The 18795-nt window shown below is 39.0% G+C and overlaps 1 protein-coding gene across 1 annotated transcript in view; it reads right to left on the reverse strand.

Annotated features, from left to right (window-relative positions):
* STK32B (serine/threonine kinase 32B) overlaps window positions 1–18795 on the reverse strand; it is a 155299-nt gene that overhangs the window by 4980 nt on the left and 131524 nt on the right. The window contains exons 10-11 of the mRNA XM_041490309.1: window positions 14636–14767; window positions 13799–13863 (exon numbers count right to left, since the gene is read on the reverse strand). Coding sequence (XP_041346243.1) covers window positions 13799–13863; window positions 14636–14767 — 197 coding nt within the window. The remainder of the gene's footprint in view (window positions 1–13798; window positions 13864–14635; window positions 14768–18795) is intronic.

Below are 18795 nucleotides of genomic sequence, written 5' to 3' on the forward strand. Positions count from 1 at the left end.
CTTAATAAAATGAATTATAGAAACTAGTTTTATTGTAGGAAACAAAAGCCTAATAATGAAAACTTTCACATCCCTTGAGATAAGTCCTGAGGAATAAATAAATCTGTGGATTATTTACCCAGTTATTCTTCCAAGGGATGGGGACTGAGATCAGAACAGATGAGGCATATCTACGTTGGCTTTTTGAAATTCATGAATCCTGGAAGACAGTTTGCTAAATAATCAGAAACTCATCTCAGCTGTATGATTTAGCAGCTACACAGAAGTAATGCTGATGGTTTGTGCAGATGGCCTTGCTGTAAAGCTAATTCTGAACATGTTGGAATCAGAGGAAGAAAATGACTGATGTGCCATGAGGAATGACTGTGCTCAGGAAGGAACTATTTCATCTACACGTCTCTGACCATGTCATGTGTTTTGGCTACTGGACCACAGATACAGAAGTCACAAGGGGACTTTTTAAAAAGCAGTAAATGTCCTAATGTCCAAATCCCATATTTTTAGAATTAGCTGGCAAATAACATAGCATTAGCAACATTTCATTCTCAATAGAAAAGATCTAGCAATGGCATTTTGTGAAGGGCTTAAAAGAAGCCAAAAAGAGACAGAGATAGGCACTATTTTTTATATCCCACCCATAGAAAATAGAAACCTGTAAGCTATGCCATACAACTAAAATTGCTCGATGTTATCATGTTGAAAAACTTTCATCCAAATAATTTTTACAGGGTGGTATAATTCTGTAGAGGGACTCCACAAAGTAAGATCCCAACAGCAGCAATATCTCACAGGGATCCTGTCGGAACTGGGGACACCCAGCATGTCCAGCAAGATGGGAGCAAGTTGCTAAGATAGCCAAGGATGGAGTGAGAGGTATCTTGGCACCGAGGGAAGGCAAGGTGTCAGTTTGGTAACCACTGCTCTTTCCCACTGTTTGAGTCTAATTTTAATTTTTATTCCGTGTGGTATTACCCAAATTTGTATACCAACATAACCAAAAAATGCCTGGATGAATAAATCACAACTGGTCAACACAATTTCTTCCTCAAGTTGGTGACTCTTTAACTAGTCCCACACCACCACTGCCTGTCCCTGAACACAACTAACTTGTTTGTCTGATAACTAAGCACTTTTACCAAATGGTACAGATATTTCTTCCTAAGGAAATGGAAGTAGTTAGCAGCTGGTTATGGAAACTGGCTTCAAGGCTTGCTTCCACACAAAACAAAGATGAAATGCTCAACCCAAAGGGTTTGTAACATTTGTGGCAGTCTGGAGCTCCACTAACTACATCCCCATCCATCTCCTTTATTTCTAGTCAAAAGATATAAAAAGGAAAACTTAATGGGACTTCGCAGTCTAACTGGCAATAAGATTTCCTTCTTGTGGAACAAGTACAGACTATATCTCTATGTTACTCACATTTTTAAGTGGTTTTATGTAGAGAAACCTATTCTAGAAAGAACAGAAGTATTTGGACTGTGAGGATTCAAAAGGGCTCACACCAGGTGTGATAAAAATTATAACCACAAAGCTGCTTGGTAGTTTGAACTTTGCATGTCGGTATATCCCTCATGAAAAGGGAAATGTTTAGTTTACATCTCAGTCCTAAATAATAAGTGTTCAGTGTTAAGTAGGAGGTTGGCAGGTGGAAATTACTGGTGTTGGCCATACCAGCTCATTTTCTGCATCAGCTCACCCGGCAGCCCCAAAAGGACACTTCCCTTGGCTTGGTACTGAGCAAAAATATCCACAGCACCCACAATCTCTCATGCTTTAGCCAGAAGAAGTCACTTCCCCAAAATCATGCAAAACCTATCATTTATGAAACCCTTGTCTAACCTCTATAGCAGCTCAGTAAATCAGATGTACAGCAAAAACAGGGCAAGGTTCTGGCACTAAAATGTAGGTCCTGCAGTGCATCCATGTCTTTTCAAAAATAATGGGCTGTATACACGTGCATCTCTCACTCCACTTTGAAAACTTCACCCATTATTTTTCTGCCATCATTTTAATATCAACTGCAGGCAATGATTGTGGAAATACTGATAATGGAGCATGACTTCTGGGACAATGAGCAGCTTGGCTTGTCTTCTGCTTTATTCTGTCAGGAATAAGGATGGACTTTGATACACAGTCACTTAATCATTTTCTGCCTGCATGTTTTAAGGTTTCTCTTAAAAATTGGCCCTTGCTGTGCTCTATTTTTATGAGAATGGAAGAAGCTGGCAGTATTTTACAATGGTAAATGAGTGTCACTCTCTTATATCTCCTTTATTCTGCTTACTAGTTTTCTTGTGCCCGGGTTTTCATTCAACTATATGAAATAAAGAAGGAAGAAGTGAGCAAGGGGTTCCGACTGAATTATTTTTAATTAAATAAGTATATTGGGAAGAGTATTTTTACTTTTCAAAACAAAATATCCATAAAATTTGTCATAAAACACTGAAAATTCCTAGATTTGCTTTTTAAAAAAAAATAGTTAGCAAAAATGAGGTGATCAGAAATTCAGACAATTTGCTTAACTTATACTTTCATTCATAAAGAAGAAAATAGTAACTTTGCTCAGTGTAAATCTTAAGGAACAGAGTCAAGTTTGCCCAAATACAATGAAATCCTCCAATTTGAAAGCATGTGCTCTAACTTCATAACAACATATAGCAGAAATAATTGTCAATCCTTCTTAAATTACCTGGTAACCTGAACATCTGACAAATTATCCATCCATTTCCTATTCCCCAGTGGTATCAGGGAGGACTCTCGTGACAGACAGCAAATAGAGCACTCATGGAAATGTAATTCCTGCATTTTAGGCATTGGCTGCATTCACTCCCAAGGGTAGGGATCAGTGCCTGGGAGCTGAGTGAGTGGCAGAGACTGCCTCACATCCTTCTGGCTAATCTCTAATCTGCAGACCAGAGCTGTTGCATTCCAGCTGCTTGTTGGGCGGCCTTTTGTCTATGATAACCCCTGAAATATGAAGGGATTTGCTCCAAAGAGTGACTTTGGCCTGGGAAAAATTTTGCCAGGGACCATGTTAACAATGGAGAAGTCTGGAAGTCTGTCTGTTTATGAAAAATAGGTAGAAAACAGCAGTGAAGGTGGAAAACACAGGATAAGGGGGGAAAAAAAGGAGTAGCAATGAAAGGAGAGTGAAACACTTTAAAAATGATGAAGGATTCAAAAGAATCCCAACCTTAGATATCTAATTAATTAAACTAAGTAATCATATAGCTAATTAAAACTATCTCAAAAGACAGCTGTATATAGCTAATTTCCTTTTTGGTTTGTTTATTAAAAATCCCACTTTATGCCTCGCAGAGGAGCAGAAAGCATGGGAGAGTTAATAGTGGGCTTTTCTTCAGTCTCTTCACAGAGTGATCTCAGAAGTCTTTTCAGGAAAACAGAAATCACTGAAAAGTGTATGAATTTTCTAAGCATTTCTGAGTAAACAAGGAAGGCACAATCCCGCTCTGTGCCAGAAGAAGCTTGGGGCAGCCCAGGGCAGAACCAAGGAGCTGCTGAAGCAGAGACAACACTCATCACTCGGCAACATCAGAGCTGAGTCACACAACTCCAGAGTGAAAATTAGTCTGTAAACAAAGACAATTTCCCCTTGATCTGGAGTTTGTGTAGAGAACCAATGTGTGCAGAGCAGCTTTAAATGGAACACAATCCTCCCTGCTCTGTGTTATAGCAAGTGAGTGTTTTGGGAAACCTGGGCCCAAGCAGTGACTCCATATAACCACCAACCAAGAGTGGATGTCATGAATCTTTGGCACTTCCTGGAAAATGTTTCCAGCTGTGGCTTGCTTGTCCTTGGTCTCCTGCCCCCATGGCTGTGGGCACACAAAGCAGTTGGTTCACAAGTGATGCTTTGTGCTGCATGAGATGCCCTTGACTACTGACACAGAGAGGGGGGTCAGAGCACAGAGCACCCATGCCTGCAGAACTGACATTCAGAAATTATCTGAGTGCACAGATGTGGGATGGATTTTATGCCAGCTAACTGCAGAAAACTGAAAGATTAGTTCAGGCTCTCTCTACATGATAAATAGAGTCACCAACCTAGATTGATTGCTTTGGGTCTAAGCTATCCAATATATGTATCACAGATCAGTCTTGGGAGATACAAGTGTCTCCTCACTGAGTACTAAAGGAGCTTAAACTACAGAAATTATTTTTAGATATATTAAGTTAAAGGGATACAGGCTTGCTACATCTCTATAAAAACATATATGCCTTCCCTCTTTGAGAAACAGATTCAAGGCCCTTCCTGTTTAGTGGCTCTACCAGCTCAGCACAGACTGCACTGCTCAGCAGAGCCAATTTACTGCTGGATTAGAGCTAATTTGCACCCATAGAGTTCAGGGGAGCAGAACTTGAATGGTCCCATCAGTCTGTAATGAGCACAAGGTGATGAACTCTGCCAAGAGCTGGGTAATGAAATCACCAGCGAGAACAGGGGTGCCATTGCCTGCTCATCCCTGCAGACGTGCCCGTAGTGTATTCAGGCTCCGGCTCTGCCAGGAGTGGCTTTTCTGCATGACTTGGTCTGTATCTTGAAAAATACTTGGTCATCTACTTCCCATGTATTTCAGATACTCTGAAAAACCTTGTGTACAGCCTGTGGGCAGGAGTTGTTCACTGTCTAACCACTATTTGGCTCAGGCTGTCTTTGACCCCAGACATGCTCTCTTGGTACCAACTGATTTGATAGAAACAGCTAAAATCTCAGGTCTGTTTTCCTAATACACTGTGATGTATGTGTTTGGATAGTTCAGTAGACTACCAAGTAACTATTCAAATAACTATATTTTAACTCAATTTAAATTTAAATGAATGATTTTCAGATGAAAAGTTATGCTTTATTATAGCTGAATGTGAAAAGTAAAATTTTAGGGGTAGTACCCCATGAAGCACATATGTCTTCTTCTACCACTGACACTCACAGCATTTACTCCCACCCTTTCCTAGGGGAAATATTCTTAGAGTTTGGATAATTGATTCAGGTTGATGGTTCCTGCTGAGCAATTACACTCAGTAAATGGCTGTGAATATAATTTTCTATCAACCAGCAATTCATAATCAAACCTAGCGGGCTCAGGTGCACAAACAGCGTGAGTGACATGTGAAACACTGTCACTGTGCAGAAGGCAAGTGAAAAACTCTACTGGGGGCTATAGTGTATTGACTTGTACTGTCTTGAGATCTTGAGATCTGAGGTTTATCCTGGGATTTGATAAAGCAAAATAAGTAAAGACATGAAGTAAATAAATGAAGACTTCAAATGATGTGCAGTCATTTAAGAAAATGTGACTAAACCAAGTGATTAAAACTAATATTAAAGCCAGGTTCAGATTAGTAAAATAGGAGTTTCTTAGAGTGGGCTATTGTCTCTTCAAGACCAGGTGCATCCTAACCAACATCTGTCTTGTTCAGGCACATTTTAAAACATGCACAAAATTTCTAGTTTAAAGTGTTTGCAGATCCACATCTACAAGGAACAGGAAAGCAGCTATGAAATTTCCCAATAACATACTCTGCTTCAGACCTTTTGGGATGACAGGGGAAAAATTTTCTTTCTAGTTAACCAAAATCCAGTTTTAAGAATATAGGCACCTGCTCACAAATGAGGATATTTCTCAGCAGTGTGGGCCAACCATCATCTTTAAAAAAAGACATTAATTTCCTAGCCTGCTTTGGGTGTGTATCCTGCAGGGTGTAGGCTCACCCTTTTGTTCAGTTACCTGCAGATGGATAGATCACATGGAGGCCGAGGGACTCACTCTGTAGCAGTTCATGGAGAAATGCAGTCTGTGTGAGGAAACTCACACTGGAGTGAGGAAGAGTGTGAGGAGGAAACAGCAGCAGAGACAACATGTAGTGAACTGATTGCATTCCCCAGCCCCATGTGCCCCTGTCACAGAGAGGCAGAGGTTTTGGGAGTGGAGTTGAGCCCAGGAGAAGGGAGGAGTAGAGGGAAGGTGTGTTTAAGGTTTGGGGTTTATTTCTTACTATCCCAGTCCTTTAGTTATTGGCAATAAATTAAACTAACCTTTCCCAAGCTGAGCCTGTTTTGCCCACAACAATAACTGGTGAATGGTTTCTCTCTCCCCGTCCTTTCCTCAACCCATGACCTTTTGTTGTATTTTCTTTCCCCTGCCCAGCTGAGGGCCATGATTGAGTGACTTTGGTGGGCACCTGGCACCCAGAACAGAGTCAACACAACTCTTAAGTCAGTCTGCCTCTGCCTAATTATTTGACCTGACAATAAACATTCTCAGGCTGGCATATGCGTCTGAGAAGTAAGCAGGTTCAGTCCTGCCCTTGTCACAGCACCAACTTCCAGGAATCAAAGGCTGTGAGTTGCCAGGGAACAGCCACAGCCTGCACTCGCCTCTCTGCAGGCTCATCCCTCTCCACCTATTTTCTATGCAAGATTTCTCTGCCCCAGTTCCAAACTTAGCTCCAGAAGAAGTCTGATCAATGGTGCAGCTCCTTCATTCCTTGTAGGGTGGACCCCCCAAAAGGAGACTGAGCCAGGAGTTCACTTGTGATTGCACAGTATAATTTGCAGCCTTCAGTTAATCACCAAACCTCCCTGCACAAGGAAGGGTGGTGCCTAACACAGGGATCCCCAGAAGCCACTCTACTGAACACCATGTCACCTGGGTTAGTCAATGTCAAAAATCAAACTCACCCTCAACAGGAGCATGTATTGAGCCCCAGGAGAGACTCAGGAAAATTACCTCCAAATGGGAGGTCTTTCCAAAGGATGGGGGATGTGTCCTGGAACAGAGCTATGGACAGTCTGAATCTTATCTAAATCTCTTACTGACCTAAGTCTGCAATTCTTTTCCTATTTCCAAAATATTAGATATATATACATGCATACTTGCATATATGCAATATATGCATACTCATATGCATAAATATGTATATTTTACTGTTCTACCCTTGTGGTATTGTGAAGACTATATGAAGATGGAAACCTTGTAAGCTGTGAGAAGCCATAAATGCACATACCCAGCAATTCCATCTAACAGATTCCCCTCTCTCATAGTGGCCCATTTCAGACACTAGGGCATGCTGTTAACAAATAAGCTGAGTGGAAACAAATGCCTGCTGTGGCACATTCCCCTCACCTCTGACATTTCCAGATTTCCTGAACCAATGACTGCATTAGAAGCCTCACATCTCAAGGACCTTGATGGATTTTTCCCATGAATTTCTCTAATCCTCATCTGAATCTTTTTCTATGTTTAACATCCAAACCACCACTCAGCAACATGTTGCATTTCACAAAAAAGCATGGTTGATTTTCTTATTAACCTGCTGCCTGATAACTTTGTGACCTTGAGTTACCGCAAAGAATGAATAATCATTGCCTCTTCTCTGAGTTTAAATTAGTTCAAGTTTATTAAACCCTTCAACATGACCCATGTCACCCCCCTGGCGAATCCTGTTTTTCTTGAAAACTTTCTAAGTCCTTTTTAACCTTTTTGAGATAAGGAAGCAGAGCTGTACGCAGAATAGAAGATGCAGGTGTATGTATATGGACATAGATTTATCTGTAGCTATGTTTTAGCAGGAACATATCAATACCTTTCAGCCTTCCACTGAGCATTGTGCTATCCACAGTCTTTTCAAACTCTCCCTCCTTCATAACTGAAGCTAATTTTGAGTCTGTTATCCTAAATGTAAAATTTAGATTTTCTTCTTCTGACTGTATTTGCATTTATCAGCACTGAGTTTGAGCTGCCATTTTCCCACCCTGAACCATGGCTATCATTATCTACTGCAGCTCTTTTCACTCAGATTTAGTTGTGACTACTCTGGTATCATAAGTGAACTTTGTGACCTCACCATTCACCTTCCTTTCCAGCTCATCTACAAATGTATTCAACAGACACATGGACATCAGAGTGACCGGCAGTAATAATGTTATCTCATTACTGGCTTGTTTCTGCATTGCTTCAGCAACTGGACACAAATTGCTGCCTTAAAACAGGACAAGGAGTTCAGTCTTCATGACTCAGTTGATGGAGACTCATAACAAGTGAAAATTTATGTTAGTGTGGGACAAAGAGAGATGAAGGCAATTACTCATGGAGGTAATTCCCTGTGGCAATGGAAAGTCATGACCTGTTATGCAGCCTTTATTTATCACAGATATAATTTGTCTCATGTAACCTACTTAAAAAATAAAAAAAAAGGTACTCAGACTCAGATTTATAGTTGTGCTTCCCCCCCAAAGTCTGAGATGAACAAATTAAGACTCCTCTTTCCTCTGCCTGTGAATTGACTTCCAATTAGTCTTTATGAGTTGTATTTGTGTTTAGTTTTCTATGAATAGAAATTAATTTCTGGCCTCCAGTGATGAGGATCTCCATCTGTTATCCTGATCCTTCCAGGCCCACGTTTCAAAGTGGAGAATATGCTGACATATGCACCCTCATGCAACTTTCATTCCCCAACTTGGATGGTGGGCTGTAGCCATTATAATGACATCATTACTTGTTTGGGAAAACTTTGACCATTTTTGCTGGAAGATTTTAAAAGGATACTCCAGATACTGATTACCCTCTGTAGTTTTTTTTTTCCCCCTCCATGAAACCGTGAAGGGAACAGATTATTGAAACAATGGCATTTGTATGAGCAATCTTTTCTCAAAAAAAAGTGAATTTGAAGGTATACCTGTAGAAAAATTACCAGTTTGGACCTGCTGTGCTGAAACTTTTAGGTAGCTTGGCTCACTAAGAAGAGAGTGACATTTGGATTGGTAATCCCAAACCAGTAATAACAAGCAGGAATCAGAGTCAGGAGTGAAGGGGCTCGTGTGGGCAAGCAACAGTTGCTACTGCCCAAACACAAAGCAGGTTCAATCACCACATTCAGAAAAGCATCTTTCCAATGCAAGAGCAATCTCCAAAAGCAGACAGATCCATTACAAAAGGGAGAAGAAAGGTTACTGTTCAGTGAAGAGCAGTAACCACTAGAAATGCTCAGAAAGAAATGGATTTGAACTGAATTAAGGTCAGCAGAAGGGGCAAGAAAAAGACTGCAACCTCATCCAAAAAGCATTCAGATATTAGAAGGATTATGCTAAATATCTCCAGAGACAATAAGTGACATAAAATACGTATTAAGAAAATTTCATTCAATGAATTACACTGCAAATCATTATGAATATTCAATTTCAATCAAAGTGAAATTAAAGAGAGTATTCAGGACTCTGGATTTGAATCTTAAAAGACAATTAAAAGGAAAGAAAAAGAATTAAAATGAGAGAGATAAAAAATTTGATCTTATAAAAATATATTAAGTAAGTTTTTAATCTATGATATAGAAAAAATCAGACAACAAGATTTTGAGCATCTTATTATACTTAAAATATGCTCCCTCAAGTTTTGCTCTTTATTCTGGGAAAGAGAGATCTCTGTTCACCTCGAGCTGTTCAGGATCATTTATAAGAGAACTAGATATGCTCAAATGGTAGGAATGATGGCAGGAAAAGACAGAGTAATGTGCTTCAATTTGTGGCACATTTTTTAGTGTGCTAGCATTGAACAAATAATGAGAAGAGGAATAAGGTGTATCAGCACTTAGGGCAGAGACAAGTCTGTTCAGATCAGTGGGGACAAGACAGCTGAATATCATAACAATGCTATTGCAGCATATTAGTATTAAGTAAAAAACCTCCAAATTCAAAATCACTAGTAATGTTTTAAAAGTTTTTACTGGAATTATTAAAACATGGATATTTTCCTAATCAGTACTTTGTATTTGCTAAAATAGTTTTGCAGAATTTTAACCCATTTTCATGTACATTGGCTATATGAAATACATATTCTATGCAGTAAAATGTGGATGTTTGATTTTGCTTTCTTTAGCAGGCTGATAATTTTGATTAAGTTTGTGAAATGTCTAACTGAAAGATTATTCTGCCTGATAAGCAAATATTTCTTGTGTTTTCTTCTCTCTTTGATTTCTCACATCTTCAATCTTAAAGGCATCTTTCAGGGAGAAGAAGAGGCTCAGGACCATAAAAAGTAAGAAATATGATTTCATTACATGCAAATATTGGGTCTTTTTCTTACTTTCTGGTCATTTTGGGTTTTAAAAATTCATAAAGAGATGTGGCTGTATGTGAAGATCTGTTTAGTGATAACAGCACAAAAGTAGCAAAATAATCTTTGCTCAGCTTTTTAATAAAGCTACAACCAAACAGTGTGGCTTTATCTGTACAATCTCTCCCACCACATACGCACACACAAAATTAAAAAAAGAAAACTTGAAAATGTAGCCTACAGCTTCTAAATGATATCAAATTCTTGAAAAATTGCTGGCAAGTCTATGGAAATACACATTAAGATACTGCAAAATGTTTGGTGCTGTGTTTCTGGATATAAAAATACAGAAATGGAATTAAAAAACTAATTATTTTGCCACAAAAAGGAGCCAAACAGATCCCTGAAAACTACTTTAGATATTATTTTCAAGCTAATCAGTGTGTGGACCATTTGTATATCAGAGTTTATTTAGTTTATGTGTTCAAAACTAAGAGACTACACTGACACTTTTAACAATAGAAAACAAATCCTACAAAAGGATTTTCCTGTTATTTTACTTTGGATCAGGTCAATGTGTGCCCTTGTCTTGAAGGTACTGGAAGATAATATCACTGTGGATGCCATACCCCCATGTCACATCGAAACACTCCCACACACCCACACACCCACACACAGATGTTTTAATTTGTAGCTCACATCCAACTGAAATAGTCAACAGAAGATGCCCTTTGATCAGGACTGTGTAAGGGATACAAATCTAACTGTTTTACCCACTGCTGACAATCACTAACTTCATGTCTTTGTCCATGAAATCCCTGCTTAAAACTTTCCTACAAATACCGATTTTTCATTCCTTAAATACAGAAACCAGTAGAATAAAGAAAATGCGAACATTCTGTCTTTGTCTTCGTTAAGAAAAACTTTTAACATACCTCCGTCTCTTTCACAATGTTTAAATTCTTTTTAGCACAGAGGGCCTTTTCCCTACCTCCCCCTGCTCCTCTCACCTGCATTCTAAGGGTTTCTGATACTCTCCTGAGCTTCTTGAAAAAGCAAGTATGACACATTGCAAGATTTGCAGTGTCTGCTGCAGGATGAAAGACACACAGTAGAAAAGAGGCACAGAGTAGAACTACCAGCAAGGCATTCCAAAAAATCGGATTTTGCTTTTCATAGCAGATATTTTACAAGTATTGGACTGCAAGATGTTGTGTAGTTGTGATGGCTAACGCCACAAAATTAACTATGTATTAACACCTGACTTTATGTAATTCAGTGAGAAGCATCTGAATTTTATCCTTGCATCCTTATAGTTTGGAGAGTCTCATTTTTTTCCCTTGAAAGACATGCTATTTTTATCCCATCCTTTATTAGTATTTATGTAGTATTCTGTGACACTGAAGTAAACTGAACAGAAGGATTCAGTGGCAATAAAATGTAGATTTTTGCTGCTTAATATAATGAAGATCTAAGAAAACATGCAGATATTTTCAACAGTTACTATGTAGAGGAACATAGAAGAATATCAAAATATCTGGCTGCATTAATCTGAGAGTGATTTGAAGGCCTGCTTGGGATTGACACCTCACCTAATGATACAATCACATTTTAATATGTATTATATTTGTAGGAACAAATGGTTCACATCTTTCAGCATCTTCAGCTGTTCCTAAGAACTAGATGGGCCATGTGGCTTTGGAAACCCATGTAAGCACAGACTCAGCTTGTACATCCAGTCCTGAGGGCACAGAAGGTCTGGGGAAACCCACCCTGAGTTCCTCTGGTGTATACTGCGTAGCTTCTTCTGGCATGATGGCATCTGTTCCTGCCACTGCTCCTGTTTTGTTCTCATTAACTTCAATTCACTTTGCACTTCAAACATTTGACATCTGCTTCCCCCCTTCTTAACATTTTTTTCCTTGAAAAATATTACAGAAGTCTCTCCATGTCTTTCTTAAGCTATGATGCAATTTTAAAGAGAAATGGTTGTGATCTGGCTTTAGACAATGCAGGATCTGTTATAGGTCTAAACTTAATATTCTTCCTTTACCTTGTCAAAGCCAATCTAGCAATGACCAAAACACATGTTTTTTTTCTGATTGAAGTGCATGTTTAGCTTTTGCTTCTATTTTACTTGTAATCCATTTAAATTTGATCTCTCATCAGCCTCTCAAAGTTCTTTATAGCTTGTGTTGTTACTGTAGCTGTGCAATAAGAAACAAACAAAAAAAAATCCTATGCATAAAAAGATTTAAGAATAACACAGTAAAATCATGACAAGAGAAATTGTTCAAGGTAGTGAACACACCAATGAGATTTTGAGTGTCTTACAATACCTGCTGTTCTAACTTCAAAAAATTGCTGCATATTGGATATGCCTCATGTATGACTCTAGAGCTGATGGGAGAGTAATGCCTGGAAATTAATTACTTGTATGAACAGTTTCTAGGAAACTCATTAAATTGATTAACTAATGTAATATTTTTCTATTCTTGTTATTATGATCTTAATTATTTTGAATTTTGTGGTTTAAGCTACAAAGTTCAAGCATTCACTAGTTCAGCTAATTCAGGGAACCCACCAAGATGCTTCTTTAAAATTTTCTATGGGCTGACTTGGTCTGGCTTCTCCTCTTTATGGCTTTTACAGCAACCAATGGCTTTCTTGTGCTAGAGATCATGCAAAATAACATGAAGAATCTGCTGGACCTTCCTTTTCTTTCTAAGACCTTGTACTTTCTGTGAGCAGTCTATATCAGTCAGAAATGTCCCACAGATTGTAACAGGAAGAAAAGTAGATCATGGCATAATTTCCTTCATGCTATTGTGTGAACTGTGCAAAGCTGACAGCTCCTTTTTCAGATTTAATTACAGAGACAGTAATTACCTGCATTGTATGCATTAAGCAAAATAGTCACAACTTTTAAATTCATTTTTAACATCTCACAACTCTATTAGAAATTCTTGCATATATAATTAGATCAAATTAAAACATGGAATTTGAATTCAAAAACTTGAATTAAATGCAATAATTTGACCAAAGACACAAAAAAACCCATTGTTATGACTTGTATCTGCTAATACAAACAGGTCCATAATGACTGCAACTCAGAGGCAGTAATTACAAGAAAGGCAGTGCATTAATTGAACCAGGAAGATTATTGATATCCCTGGGAATGTCTTGTGCTTCTGTCAGCCCTGACTGACCCTCAGATTAGAAGTTCTTGCTTCATGTCTGGTAGAGGTGCAATTCCTAGCTTTGTTGAAATAGTTAAGGTTGGAATACACTTTGTTGTTTTGTTTTGGTTTTTTTTAATAGTGGGGAAGTATGAACAGCTTTTCCAAGTCAGAACAGTGCTGTTCATATCATTAAAATTTCATGAGTTATGACTTCCCTTGGTTTTCTTTGAGTTGTGAAAAAGCAGTATCTTTTATTGCATTCCTCTGTTTAATTACTGACAGTTTCTCTGGGGAGTTCCAGTAACATTTACCTTATATTTCTAACATACTTTCATCACAAGGTCTTCTGCTTGCTTGCAGAGATGCAAGAACTACAAAACCATCACACCAGAGATTATAAGAGGAAGAAATCAATGGAAATCCAGTCTTTTAGGCTCTGCTGCTGTGATCATTAATCACCCTCCCTTACACTGAGAGAAAAAAAATAGTTCTCAATTTAATTTTAATACTGAATGCTAAAGAGGCATTAAGAAATGCACTTACTTCTCTCTGTTGAATATGATGAATTCTTTCCTAACGGTTTCCAAGCACTGCTGCAGGTGTACGTTCTTTAAAAAACAGCATGAATAGGTTGATTAAAAAAGATGAGAAATCATAGACAAAGATCACAACAACACAAACAACGCTGAACAAAATGCTTATGAATGAATGCTATCAAGAGGCATTTCGAAGACTCATTAAATCGGGTTGTGATGGCACAATCAATCTCATTCTTTTGGAAGAGAATTCTCACAAAGAATTCCTGAGGATTTTTACATCTGATAGCTTTAGGAAGAACAGCTTGCATGAACATTCAAAATCATTAGGAGTAGCAGCATAATTTTTAAAACCCCACTGGAATGATAATTCAAGTCTGGAAATTATTATTAATATTCTTGGTACTCTTGGCTGTTCATACAATGCATCTTTCTATATGGCACACATTAGTCAAGAGTGGAAGAGAGAGCTTTATCATATTTATAAATAACAAGCCTTTTAACTGCATACTTTTCATTTTGGGTAGTAGTAGCAAATAAATACTCTTTGTAACTATTTGTCCATATGTGGGAAGTGTTTTTCGCAACTGGCAACAGTTTTTCATATTTTAAATGAGCATCTGTGATAATCTTAAAAATTATTATAGCTTAAAGATGTTGTTACTATTTGACTGAAATAAATGGTTGTTTTTCATCTTGCTTTGGAAGTGATTTATGCAATGTATAAAATGACAGAGAGAGAGGTTGAGTCTATTTTCAGAGGTGATAAAGCTGAACATAAGTGAGTTTGTCTATTAGAGTGTAAATAAAATACCACTGGCTGCAGTCACAGTCCCCATCTTACCAGTGGGCAGGTTTCCTTAGCTCCATCTTTGGATTTGTTTTTGGCAAGTCGCTTTTTCTTTTTATGGAGAGGCTTGGACTCCAAAATCATTTCTTCAAGTTCAAATGTGGGATCACAGTTCAGTCTTCCTTTCTGGTACAAAAGGATTCAAAGTTACTCTTTGAAGCATCATTGTGGTTTTTTTTTAATTTGCTTGGCAAGTGTTAACGGCAGTAATAATGAACCAGCTCCTCAATCACATCTGTAAAATAAAAACTGTCCTTTTAGGCCTGAAGTGATGCTCAAAGTTTAAATAAGGGAGATAAGATAAAAATCATATTAAAAAGCAATTATAAAGAGTTAGATCCTCTTCCTGGTTATAAACAGATATATTCTTAGAGTGACAAAAGTTATGTTACCCCAGTGAGAGAGATTAATCTGGCCCAGGGTCTTCATCAGAATATCAGTTAGTGCTGTAGAGTAATTGTGACACCAGTAATAGTGCAGAAGAGCTGGGGAGTACCTCTAAGACCTTGCTGAAATCTGATTTGCTGAAGTGTTGCAGTGGATTCATTTACTTAGATGCTGTCCATGAGAACAAAGGAAGGGGCAGGCCTTCACAGGTTAGCAGCATTTATATAAAAAAGGGTTCACAGTATTGTAGAATCCCAGTTTGGAAAGGATCTCAAGGATCATGTGGTCAGACTTTTCTGGTCAAAACCACAGTGCCCAATCCAGACAAGATGGCCCAGCAACCTGTCCAGCTGGATCTTAAAACAGCCCAATTTTAGAGAATCCACCATTTTCATGGGCAGATTATTGAAATGGGTGATTGATGTTGCAAAAAGTTTTGCTCTTGTGTCCAGCTGGAATCTTCCCAAGAGTTACCTGTACCCAATACCCCTTGCCTTTTCCATGATCCCCTGTAAAAAGGGAGTCTCCATCTTGGTGGCTAACCTTTAGGTAGTGGGATATGGTGATAAGGTCTCCCCTAATCCTTCTTTTCTCAAGGCTCTGCAAGCCCAGTTCTCTCAGCCTTTCCTCTTGTGGCCTACTTCCCACTCCTCTGATCATCTCTCTGGACCCTCTCCACCTGTCCACATCTTTTTTATGTAGTGGGGACCAAAACTGAACACAGTATTTCAGGTGTGGCCTGGCAAGTGCTGAGTGGGGCAATGACTTCTTTATCTCTGTTGGTGGTGCACTTGTTGATGCAACTCCACATCCCCTTGGCTTTCTTTGCCATGGCAGCACCCTGGTCACTCACACTGAGCTTGGTGTCCACCTGGACCTCCAGAGCTGCTGGAGCTGTTCCTCAGCTGGATAGATCCCACCCTGTGCTACACCCCTGGACTGTATTTTCCCAGGTTTAAGCCCTAACCCTTGAACTTCATAAGGTTCTTGCTAGCCCACTCCTACAAGGGTCTTCCTGCAGGGTAGTTCTCCCAAGGTGTCACTTCCCCACTCAGCTTGGAATCATCAGTGGACTTCCTCATGGATCACTTGATCCCATGATCCACATCACATGTTAGGGTATTAAGCAGTGTTGGTCCCAGTATTGATCCCTGGGGGACCTCACTTGTGACAGGCTCCCAGTTTGAGGAGGATCTTTTTCCACCTCCCCCAGGTGCAGCCCATCAGCCAGTTCCCCATTACATGGATCACTTTTCTATACCACAACACTTAAATTTCTCACAAAGGAGACGGTGGGAAACTGTTTCAAACACCTTAGAGAAATCCAGGTAAACAATGAGAACCGCTTGCCCCATAACAACTGAGCAGGTCACCTTGTCATTGAATATGATAAGGTTTGGAAAATCCCATTTGTCCTTGGAGAATCATTGCTGGCTTTTCCCAATCAGGTGCTTTATTCTAATCTATTATACTTTTTCTGTTCTATCCACTTTATTAAGGTTTTCCTTACCCATTACACATACTACTTAAATTGCTTTTGGGTTCTTCATTAAAAAAATGTTATGCTAATTTCTGGTGCTTGAATCAAATTTTAAAATTCTTTGTTATACCAGGAAGTCCTTCACAAAAAATTTGCAAACAATTTGAATTGGATGTTAAAAGCAACCTATTTTCCTCTGGGACTTCTGAGAGTTCAATCACACCATTGTCACTGTCAAGGTGGAAGTACTAAAATAAGTCATATATAAATGACAGATATTTATGGTAAGCAAAGACACTAAGCAGCAAAATCACATCAGAAACTAGTTGTATAATTTGTCATGTCCTACAATGAAACATTTGGTTTAGAGATCACTCCATTATTTTTATTCCTAGCAAACTCTGTATAGTCAGAGCACAATGTTTAGATATCTGATGCCTTTTCCTGAATATTATCCAGCCAGCTTTAGTAGAATATATTTGGGTTTTTTTACTGGCAGTTCACAGCTTATTTATATTTATTTAAAAAAAAATCTTAGGTTTCATCAATATCAGTTCCTCCCTTGAGCATCCATAGTTTTTAGATTTGAGTACTTTAAAAATATATCCCCTTAATACTGAAGCTTTAAAAATAAAAGCAAATTACATTTAAAAAAACCCTACAACAATTTATTACTCCAAGCTGAAAATGAAGTAACTAACTAAGCTATAAAGGAACACATGTGCTAGTTAAGTAGGAACTATGCTTATGGAATCAAATTGAGCTGTTAGAAATTAAGCTATGGGACATTGCTCCCACGGGCCTCCTGTGTGCCCTCCTAGCTGTAGAAGGCAGACAAGCTCCTGACAGTCAAAGCAAGCTGTCAGAATTTATAAAACTCTCTGGTTTCAAAACACAGGTCACAGGGGTCCCAGTTCACCATTTCACCAAAGGCTGAAAAATGTTGTGTGGCCTCAATTAATCAATGAAAATTTTGCTCGTGCTACAAAGAGAAAGTTCCTGGAAAATGTGTGACCAAACTTGGTCTCATGAAACTGCAAAGTTTCTATAGAAAGAAATGTTGGCCCAGAAAAGAACTTTGGTTCACTGTTTTTCCTGACACAATTGATTGACCAGGTGGAACAAGCCCTGCAATATCAGACTCTTCACGGAAGAGTCTGGCAGAGCTTTTAATGGGACTTTCAGATTAATCTGGATAGATAAATGAAACATTTTATTCCTATTTCCTTTTAAATGTAGAATATTATTTTGCTTCACATATTACAGATTTCCCGTTCAGTTTTATAGATGCTGCCAAAACACAAATAAAATGAAAGCAAATGTGAAAAGAAAAGCCATCTTTGCAGAGTCTGAGACTCTTGGAACCCCACCTATGTTGTGTATTTGGGGATGGGGAACCCAAAGATACTTAGTATCTCCCTTAAGAAATACTATGTTGTGAAGTTTTCCACGAGCTGACAGTTGTGGATTAAACTTTTAGCTGGGAATAGGAGGTGTAAATAATTGTTTGAGCTTTTCCTGAGAAGCGAGTCCACACCTCTGATATCTCAAAGAGCAGCTCTAACTCGAAAAAAGGAAAAGAGGAAAGTCAGTCTCTGCTCATCTTGTAGATCCACACGCCAGGAGCATGGAGTGCAGCAGGCCAGGAAGGAGCTTTGTTCTGTATTGCTTTGCTTGGGACAGCGACTTGAGGGTGTAAAAGAGGATCCTGGCATGGCACAGCAATTATTCCAGCAAATAAGAGTGAAAGAGTTATAGCCTGGTAGACATGACCTCTCCAACTTCTCTCTTGCACTAGGACTGAGCTAGGAATGAATGACCAGGAATGAATGACATTCACCTCTCCAACTTCTCTCTTGCACTAGGATTGAGCTACAAAGCGAAAGGAAGGAATTTCCCCACAGATGAACATTGCTCTGGAGTGCCTGGAAGAGGGGCCTGCCTTTCCCTTCTCCTGTTCTTGTTTCCCGCTGTGTTCCTGGTCTTTCTCCCAGCTCCCTGAGGGAGACCCTGCTTGCTCCCCCCCACCCAGCTGTCTTCCCCTGCAGGATGTTGCTTCCAGAGAGGCTCTGGTCAGGTGCCAAGGAGCCCAGCAATCACAGAGAGCAGTGTCTTGGCAATGCACCTGGCTGCCTTTGCTCTATTAGGCAATGCTCTCTCACCTTCCGCTGCTGAAGGGCTGCATGCTGTCCCCATCATGTTTATCATGAACTCTGATGTGCACCTGGATGAAGACAGGGTCCACCTATTCCACCTCCCTCATCTTTATTTACAGTTGCATAATTAA

The sequence above is a fragment of the Pyrgilauda ruficollis genome, unplaced genomic scaffold (genome assembly GCF_017590135.1).
Source record: "Pyrgilauda ruficollis isolate IOZ18807 unplaced genomic scaffold, ASM1759013v1 scaffold1, whole genome shotgun sequence".
Classification (NCBI taxonomy): Eukaryota; Metazoa; Chordata; class Aves; order Passeriformes; family Passeridae; genus Pyrgilauda; species Pyrgilauda ruficollis.